This window comes from Ornithorhynchus anatinus, chromosome X5 (genome assembly GCF_004115215.2).
Source record: "Ornithorhynchus anatinus isolate Pmale09 chromosome X5, mOrnAna1.pri.v4, whole genome shotgun sequence".
NCBI classification, from domain to species: Eukaryota; Metazoa; Chordata; class Mammalia; order Monotremata; family Ornithorhynchidae; genus Ornithorhynchus; species Ornithorhynchus anatinus.
The window spans coordinates 58922655-58933099 of record NC_041753.1 but is presented as its reverse complement, the minus strand read 5'-3'; the positions used below and the strand labels follow the sequence as shown (position 1 = coordinate 58933099).

Below are 10445 nucleotides of genomic sequence, written 5' to 3'. Positions count from 1 at the left end.
TTTGACTCTGCCCGAGTAGAGCAAGAGGGAGCAGCTGGGACTCAGCATGGGGAAAGTATTCAGTACAAATTGATGATTGAGTGACTCATGCCTCAGAGAGAGATGTAAGACATAATCCAAAGTAGGTGACTTCCTATTAATTTCTAATAATTGAAAATGGAAGAAGGGTGTATTTTAAGTGTTTGCCAATTATCTCTCCTCTCCCCCTCGTTATGGGCAGGGAATTCATTCAATCATATTTACTGAGCGCTTACTGTACGCAGAACACTATACTAAGCACTTGGGAGAACAGCAATTGTTGCCGAATTATACTTTCCAAGAGCTTAGTACAGTGCCCTGCACACAGTAAGCGCTCAATATGATTGAATCAATGAATGAAAGTACAATATAACCATAAACAGACACATTCCCTTCCCCGCAGCGAGCTTACAGTCTAGAGGGGGAGACAGACACCATTGTAAATCCATAAATTACAGATACGTATGTAAGTGATGTGGGGCTGGGAGTGCTTGGAATGTGTCTGTTATAGTGTTGTAATAGTAACAGTACAGTTGCACACAGTAAGCACTTAATAAATATGATTGGTTGATTCTTCGACTGCCTGACCCTCTCCACCCAATCCTCCGGGCCCACCGGCCAGTTTCTCCACCTCCATTATGCCTCCGGAGTTAAACTCTTCCCTCAAGATCCCAGCTTCTCTCACAAGCACCAGCATCTATCTTGTCCCACTCGGGTCGAGTCAAATGACCTCCAATAACACACACACACACACAGACAATCTCTCTCTCTCCTATTTTAAATCTCTACTCCACCCACCTGCTCCTCCCCATTTCTCCACCTGGTCTCTGAGTGAAAGCTTGAAAATGAGAGAAGAGGGTAGTTTAGTATCAGCTTCTCCTCCTGGTCAGGGAATTAAAAATTTGCAAGTGGGAGCAGTCTTACAAACAGCTCCAGGACAGCCTAGGACCTGACAGGGATACCAGGATGCCAGTCTGCATTGTGTCATGGCTGCGGGGAGGGAGGCGACCTCATGTGGGACCATAATTCAACCCCTTCCCCTTGCTTGAGAAACTTGATAGGATGACAACTTCAGAAGCCACCAATGGGATCGTCAAGAAAATCACAACTCTGTCGTAGCACTGGAAGGGTGTGAGCAAGGGAGGGGTTGGGATGTGGGAGTGACGAGAAGGAGACATAGTAAATAGAACAAACAGGGTGAGCTGGGATGGAGTGGGAGAAGAGAGTGGATAAGGAGCCCCGAGAGACCTGACTGCATGCCTTAAAACCAATGGTCAGGAGTTTCTGCTTGATGTTGAGAAAAATGGATAACCATTGGAGATTATTTATCAATATTAAAATCAATAAATCTATTGGTTGCTTGATGGATTTTTCAATCAATCACTGGTACTTTTTGAGCCCTTACTATGTGCAGAGCACTGTACTAAGTTCACTGTCATCAGGTGTTCCACTAGTAAGTGTGGGAAATGCTGTTCAAAATGCTTGTAACTGATATATTTTCTGCAAAGCTAAATCATCTTTTGTGAGTGTTTCTTTACTTAATGTCTCAATGATAAATGATAGAGGAGCACTACCGAGATTTTTTTTTTACTTATTCATTTTAAATTCTGGAAAAGAGATGACTTCATTCTGCAATTCCTTTTTCCAAATAGTAGCGAACTAGAAACCTCAGACTATATGTTTAAGCTCTCCTCCTCACCACTCCCCACCGTCCCCCACTAAAAAAACAGAAAAAGATTCCAAGGGAAGTCCTTCTTCCTTGATCAGGTCAGCACGTTAAGTCCTCAGAATTCAATTAAAGGAGTACAAATAAAAGAATGTTCTAGAATGAGAGCTGGATGAATAGGAGATAACTTTTAAACTTCCTTTAAGGCCATTTCATAGTTATTTCAGCTGACAAAAATGGACAGTCTACAATTTGTTCCCCTTCTGCAAGTACTAACTCAGGCAATAACTGATGCTATTTTTATTTATTTTTTTCAGATGCACAGAGATGCTCACTCATCACAACAGGAAACAAGCAAGCCGATACAAATATCAAATACACTTTTTCACCAAATACATACAGTTAGATTAGAAATCAGGAGTCAAGCAACATCGCTGTAGTTTTCCTCAAGACCAACTTCTGACTGAAATAAACCTGCAGGTCTTCCAGCAGGAAAAGAACACAGTGAACTCCATCTGATTTCCAAGCACACAACAGAGGTCCTAAGAAACACATGTGACGCAAGCACTGTGGATGTGAACTGGTTCTTAAAGCTTGAATATTCTTTACACCATTTGTGCTGTCCAAGTTTTACATTTCCTTTAGTTACGATCATGAAAACAGACTAACCAGGTTCACTCTACCTGGTTCACTACTACACTCACTGTTTGTAATGTTCAGGTTCAAATGATATGGGAAAAGTTTAAAGTTGGATGGCTGGGCCTGAAAACCCCTTAATATTAAGGTTGTAGTTATGCACTCAGTGGATTCACTCTGGGTCTTTACTCTGCAAAGTGCAACCTTTTTCCATAATTAAATCCAAACAGGGAAACAGAGCTATCAAACCACCCAACCTCCTTTCCTACAAGTTTGCAAGTTTCCCTGGCAAATTAAAGAGGAAATTAAAAAAAAAGTTAGAGCTTTATCTTGGCTTTAAATCTGTGACCAATACAGTCAATATTATACATCAATTAGGTTCACTCGCTCTAAAAATGACCTTAATCCATCACAGAGTATTTTTTAGTCATTTGTTGCTTCAGTAATAACCACCTCCCACCCTGACTCGAACCAAAAGAGTCTCAACATTGATTAATCTCCACTGGACATCATTAAAGAAGGGCTCTACTGGGATTAAAAAATGGTGGGTATGCAACAGAGCACAAATTGGACTTCAGTATCCAGTAGGCCAGCCGGTCTGGCAATGTACCTTTCCAGAATAAAAAAAAACAACAAATAAAACAAACAAACCCAACCACTGAGCAAAATAATCTGTCTTTCTAGGAGGTGGAGGGAGAGAAATGAGAAGTGTGAGGAGGAAGTGAGAATTGGCAAGACTCAATTTTGAATCTGTAATTTTTTTTTCTCCCACCCAGCTCTTGCAAATCTCAGCTACTAGCTGCCTGCTGGGATAGAGAGACATGTTTCAAAAGTCAGTTCTAGATCACAGGGCAGAATTCTTTCCTGGCCTACATGCAGAGCTCCCATTGAGTTCATTCTCTTCATCATTCAAAAGTGTTAACTTGAAAGAACTCTGCCCAAAAAGAAGTTGGCTTGGGGTAACCTATCTGCAAGATTCAAAACTAAGAAAGGGCTGAATAAGCTGTGGACTAGGCAAACCAATATATTTTTTTAAATAGTAGTGGGCTTTTTCTGGCTTCAAACTGGTAGTAAAATCAAATAAATACCAAAACACCAGCATTTTTCCAATTTGACTGCCAAAAATCAATAGTCTTCATAGGGAAACTGGTTGGCAAGTGACTACTTTTTTTTTTTCCCCCAAGGACCTAGAAATGTTTATGATGGTCTACTGGACTAATAATATTTGTGGTATTTGCTAAGCATTTCCTATGTACTAAGTGCTAGGGTAGACAGAAGATAATCAGGTCCCACAAGGTAAACAGGTCACACAGCATATCAAGGGATATTATCCTCATCAGACTAATGCCAAGCTATACACTCTGAAAGAGGAGAGGACAGGGTTATTCTCATTTTATCAAAATTTTCACCATATGTTAACACCGACGACTAGGAATGGGGCTGGGAAGGAGTGAAATCGAATTTGCTGCCGCCCATGTACTCATTTTATTGTTTAGTTACTCTGGAAAATAAAATCAGCCTTGCTGCTTAGTCTGTTTTCACATTTGGAATGGAACAGCTTTGGTCAGGTTTGTATTACCAGCGTCACAGATCACTTAGACATTTCAAACTTGCATGTATATTAGTATATGCAATTTGGGGGGGGGTGACAACACGAGATTCGATTTCAAAAACTTAAAAGCTTTACTTGACAGCATCCCTCTGACTCATATTCTACTGGCTACACGACCAGCGAAGAAAACATTCATCATCAAGTGACAACTAGGATTGGCTGAGAACATCGCCTCTCCCCAATTTACAAAGCCTGGATCATTACACAATCAACAACAATAGGCAAAGGCAACATTTTTAAAGTGCAGAAACTCCACATGCCAAACATAGTGAATGCCTTAAGTACTTTATGAAGCATTTGCCACAGTCAACAACAATTTCCTTGAAACGATTAAACACAGAAGATTAACAAGGGGTACAGCAAGATCAAGGAGTTACAAACATCAGAAAGATCCCATTTTTGCTAAATGAGAACTGTAGAGTCTAACAGATCACCCTACTAAACATTCCATTTAACAGGCTCTCACACTGTCATTCTTCCTTCTACCACTGGCCTTACTAACTCATCTTGATTGCATGCTGATTCTACAGATAACTGAAAGATACAACCAATATCTACGTTTCCACTCACAAATCAAGACACAGAAAGGAAAGGTGTGTATGGACTCAGCAGCAGCTGGGCACATGACTTATTTTGCAGCTTTTTTACCCAGAATTTTCAACTCCCATTTGGCCTCCTTAGCCTACTATTCTTTCTTTTATAGGCCTTGGGTCTGGGTCTTTAGTTTGTTTCTTTCAGGGAGTGGGAGCAAGAGTCTACCACACCTGCTATTAAGGGTAGAGGTGTGGTAAGTCTTCTTTGGACTGACTCACTGGTTCAAAAGTCTTGGAAAGAAAAAGAATTGGATTTGCTAAAATTCCTAATGCCTTTAAAGATTTATTTCTCTTGCTTTTATTATTTTTTTTTTTAAAGTCACAAGAAATGGCAATGAGAAGAGGAAGCAATTCTTCCAGGGAGAGCTCTATTAGAAATAAATGGCATTTTGGAAAGGGGGAAGTTTGAATCTGGAATAAATACCACTACACAGAGAAGCATTTGATATAATGAATTTCATCATTCAATATGAGATGGAAGAAGCTGCGTGCCTTCTTGATTTCTCCCAAATGTGCCGCGTTCCACCACAGAATGGTTACTAAATTCCAAACCAAATTTGCTTGAGGAAAAGCTCCTCCAAGAAGATTCACTGTTGGGATAGAGTTGGTCTTGACAAATAAGGCATCTCCTAGTTTGTACTGGGATCCATCACAGTGTTGTGCTAATCCTTTCACTGTGAGGAGGGATTTCCTATTGAGTATCTGTTTCCCAACCTTTGCTATCTCCAATTTGTAGCCACCTAGTTTAAGGAATAGAATACATTTTTTCTCTTCTCTTGCCAATATTTTCATTCTGACTAGGTAATTTATTACAAATAGTTATAGATTAAGGAGCCTTTAAAATATTCAAAATACTATTTATGCTGCATGGGTCAGTTAATAACTACCTTAGGAGACCTTTAATAAGTCTTCTTTTCCCAATTTATATATTTGCAGGTGCAGCCCTGCGTTCACATGGAGTTTGCAATTTCTCAGACTGTCACAGAAAAACACATAGAAAAATAATGACAACATTGCAAAGTGCAAATTCAATTAAGTGCAGATTTCTAAAGCATGAAACATTTTTGAAATCACATTCTGAAATTCTGGAGATTTTAAATAATTTTTTATGTTTACCAAATTCGAACACACACAAAAAATGTATTTTCACTTTTTGTTTTCTTAAAGAAGGGAGTCTTTTCCACATCCCAGGGACCAAATATGGAATTGATTTGGATAAAATTTCTAATTAAGAAAATCAATTTGGAGGGGAAATAAATCTTTAAAGCTGGAAAGAATGCATTTTCAGTAAGCCAAGATCATAAAGTCATCAATGATTTTCAAATTTTTTTTTTACTAATTGCTCAAGTGGGTGCTGAAATTTGACACAGAGAGTTAAAGAATCATTCTGACAACAAAGTTGTAGCACATCATCACTTCCCAATTTTCTGGGCTCAAGTGTTGAACCATCAGTTGCCCAGTAGAACGTCAGCAGGTGACTTCATTTACACTGAGCTTGAAAACGGGACCACCTGCTTTCCACCCACATATACTTCCTCGATGTTCCGATCATCTCCTGAAACGAGAGAGAGAGAAAGAAAGAGAGGGCATCTTTACACCAATCTGGTCTACTGGGCACCTGTCCTAAGTAGTACTTTTGGTCAGCAGTTCCAGAAACTCTTTCCTAGTTCTCCCTTGGAGATTCCCATGCCGCCCGTGCCAAAAAAAAAAAAAAAAAAAATCAGGGAGGAAGCTAGATCTACAATGGCGGAATTTGGATCCAGCTAGTATTTCAACCTGAATTTGCAGGAGTTCCATAAGAATTCGATTTTACCAATTTTTGCATTCACAAGAACGGTCTACTGGTGAGGAGAGGCAGAGGAGAGAAAGGACATGATACAAGTACAGAATCTTTAAGTATCCTGCAAGGGAAAATTTCTCTTGTGACACAAGGGAAGATAATAGCAAAATATAAGGAACTTTTAAAATTGTCTTTCCTGCAGATCTTTAGGAAGAGGAACCCAGGGGGTTCTCTCCCTCTTACTTGTCCACTACATTATCTTACTTAATGCCAGCTCACACTTCTAATTCCTCTCAATCTAATCTACTCACTGTCCCTCGTTCTCATCTCTCCCACCACTGACCTCATGCTCCTCCCCACACTTGGATCTCCTTCCCCTTCGTATCCAACAGTCCTCAAGGCCTTTCTGAAAAACCATCACCTCTAGGGTGATTTCCAGCTCATATCCCCCACTACTACCGCTTCATCGTCTCTATACCACTTAATCACTAGAGTACTCAATCTCCAGTATCAAGGATGTACATCTCTTAGCTACCCCATTACTTAAATACTAACTCATATAGATCTCCCCTTTTCTTTCTTCTTCTTCTCTGTAATTTTTTTAATGCCTTTCTCCCCCACTAGACTGTAAGCACCTTGAGGGCAGGGTTCATGTCTACTAATTCTCTTGCACTCTCCCAAGTACTTAATACACTGCTCTGCCCATAGTATGAGCTCAAAAAAATACTACTGGTTGATTGAGGTAAAGAAATTGAGGAGTTAAGACTCTGTCCACAATTATACAAGTAACAAGAACCAAGACTAGACCCTGGTCTGCTAAGTCTTAGTCCAGACTCCCTAACACCTTCACTTTAGCCCAGAAGTGGAAATATTTAGGAGAGAGGCTCTTAGTAAACTTCACTGCCCGATTACTTTTTGACAACGAATCCCCTAATGTGGCATGGAGGTCCTTCTTAACTCCAGAAGATTCCAGAGTGGATTTGGCAAAATTTGGGCTAGGAAGGGTAAAGAACTCCCAGAGTTGTGCTTGTGGATCCTGGAAGGGGAGGAGAGAGTGGGGGCATACTTCCTTGACCCTTCAGAATCCTCTATCCCAGTCACCAGCCACCTCCCAGCGGGAAGCATTTAAACTCTTTCCCTAACTGTGGGGCCTAAATGCCAGGACTCAGGGGCCGGAGACCTGGGTTCTAATCCCGACTCCTCTATTTGCCTGCTATGTGACCTTGAGAAAGTTATGTAAATTCTCTGGGCCTCAGTTTCCTCATTTGTAAAATGAGGATAACATTCTCATTCCTGCTCTCCCTCCCTCCCTCAGACAGGGAATGTGTCTGAACTGATTATCTTGTACCTACTCCAGTGCTTAGCCCAGAGTTTGGCACGTAAGTGGCTAAAGTATTATTATTATTAGACATTCCACCAGTTGCTCATATTTTTGGGGAAGGAAATTCCATAGCCTCCTTCCAAAGTCTAAAATTTGCCTGCCAGGAAGTTCTTTCATCTCTCTCATTCAACCCACACATTCAATTTGTCACAAAATCTTGTTGTTTCTATCTTCATAACATCTCTAGAATCTGCCCTTTCCTCTCCATCCAAATTGCTACCACGCTGATCCAAGCACTCATTCCTGCAAAGCTCGTTGTGGGCAGGGAATGTGTCTACCACCTCCGTTGTAATGTACTTTTCCAAGAGCTTAGTACAGTGTTCTGCATGCAGTAAGCACTCAATAAATATGACTGATCGATTGCCTTGACTACTGCATCTGCCTCCTCGCTAACTTCCCGTATCCTGTCTCTCCTGTCCAGTCCACAATTCGCTCTATTGTCCCGATCATTTTTCTGAAAAAAATCATTCAATCCATATCTCCCTAATCCTCAAAATCCTCCAGTGATTGTCCCACCACCTATCAAACAGAAACTCTTTATCATTAGCTTTATAGCACGCAATCAGCGTTGTCCATCCTACCTGATCTCGCTTATCTACGACAACCCAACCCATAAGCTTTGCTCCTCTAACACCAAACTACTCTCTGTACCTCAGTCTCATCTATCCTGCCACCGACTCCTTGCCCACATAATCCCTTGAGTCCAGAACTCCCTCCCCTTCATATCTGACAGTCCACCATTCTCCCCACTTTCAAAACCCTCCTAAAATCCTGTTTCCTCCAAAAGGCCCTCCCCAGACTAAGCCCTTTATTTCCCCTGTCCGCCCTCCCCTCTGCATCACCTATGAATTTGGCTATATACCCCTTAAGCTCTTTGATACTCACTCCAAACCCACAAAGCTTACATAAATATTCTTAAACTCTACTAATCCCCCTACTCTTAATCTATTTTAATGTCCCTCTCTCCCTGTCTCTCCCACTGTTTAAAGTCTTAAGTGATCAGTGAGCCCAGACCTCTGGAGTGGGCAGGGAATATGTCTAAACAACTCTGTTGTAATGTACTCTCCCAAGTGCTTAGTACCGTGCTCTGCCCACAGGAAGTGGTCAAAAAATATCATTCATAGATAGGATAGATAGTAATATGTAGCCCTGCCTGAGGCAGGCTGATGGATGAAATAACCTTCCAAGGTCTTTCGCAATTCTTGGATTCTATATTGCATTACCACTCAATCAATCAGTGGTACTTGTGGAGCGTTTATTGTGGGCAGAGTACTGTATTAACGTTGGAAGATATGTTCCCTGCCTATTCCAGAGGTCTGTGCTCACTGACCATTTATGGCTTTAAACAACGGGATTAAACGTTGTGACATAAATCTGCACGGATCAAGAAGCCAGAGAAAACAACCAAGGAAGTTACAAGCCATGGGTTTTTCGAAAAACATCTCAGAGCAACTAAGGGCGGTCACAAGAATAAGACTAGAGGAGGGAGGTAGTCGCGTTCAGCACAAAGTCAGGGACGTACCTAGATAGAGGAACTTCTGGATGACAGCCTAAAAATGAAAAACAAAAGGCAATGTTTAGAAAGCAGACTCTGATCTTTTAGGAAAGTAAATCTGGAGGTCAGGAGCAATCATCTGCTGAAGTGTGACATTTACCTTTGGGCAGTAGAGAGAGTGGCTCTCTTGTTAGAAAGCAATATTTACTGTTATAGTGTTTGAATAAGCATTGTTTGAAAGTTCTCCATATAGAACCTGGAACTCCACCAAGTAAGAGTGCTCCATAAACCCCCAAATAATTGTAGCCATCGGAATTTCAACACCACAGGCTTTGGGTAATACAGGACTAAATTTCCTACTTAGAAGTGGGAAAACCACCCAACATATAAGCAGATAAGGAAGTTTGACTATGCACCAGCTGTGAACCTCTTAAGCACTTTAACACTCACCCTAGACCCCCAGCATTTATGTACATATTCTCACACTCTTATGTCCCCCATCTGTAATTTTTTTTAATGTCAGGCTCCCCCAGAGACTGTAAGTTCCCTGTGGGTAGGGATCACGCCTAGCAACTCAATTATATTGTAATAATAATGATGATAATAATAGTAACAGTATTTGTTAAGTGCTCCTACTATGTGCCAAGCACTGTACTAAGCAGTGGGGTAGATACAAATTAATCAGGTCCCACATGGGGCTCACAGTCTAAATAGGAGGGAGAACAAGTATTTAATCCTCATTTTTGCAGATGAGGGTACTGAGGCACAGAGAAGTTAAGTGACTTGCCCAAGGTCACTCAGCAGACAACTGGCAGACCTGGCCCTGACTCCCAGGTCCCAGCTCTTTCCACTAGGCCAAACTGCTTTTCAAGTGCTTAGTACAGTGATTTTCACACAGTGAGTGCTGAATTAATACAATTATTTCAGAATTTCCCTTTCACATTATTATTCTGAATTTCCAGGCTTCGACTCCACAGCTCTCCCATGCTAGCAACAGCCCTTAAAGTTACAACCCTCTAAAGCCTGGGTCTCCATCTACAAAGTGAAATGGAGGGTAGAGCAGTTATCTAGTGTAGTTGGGCTAGGCTGACAAGCATGGATTACAGAGGCTTTAAAAAATAAGGATTTTCACTTTCCCTCTTGTTGCTCAGGAACTTTCTTCTGCCAGAATTATCTGGTTTGTCACCTCAGTTGAAGAAAGCTAAGATTAAGGACACTGTGTGAAAAGACTATTTCACCTTTTTAAGTAACATATAAAGACCTG

At 41.0% G+C, this 10445-nt stretch overlaps 1 protein-coding gene across 1 annotated transcript in view; it reads right to left on the bottom strand.

Moving 5' to 3' along the window:
* Nucleotides 1–1969: 1969 nt before the first annotated feature.
* GDA (guanine deaminase) overlaps nt 1970–10445 on the bottom strand; it is a 70221-nt gene continuing 61745 nt past the window's right edge. The window contains exons 13-14 of the mRNA XM_029054954.2: nt 9209–9236; nt 1970–6080 (exon numbers count right to left, since the gene is read on the bottom strand). Coding sequence (XP_028910787.1) covers nt 6010–6080; nt 9209–9236 — 99 coding nt within the window. The 3' untranslated portion in view covers nt 1970–6009. The remainder of the gene's footprint in view (nt 6081–9208; nt 9237–10445) is intronic.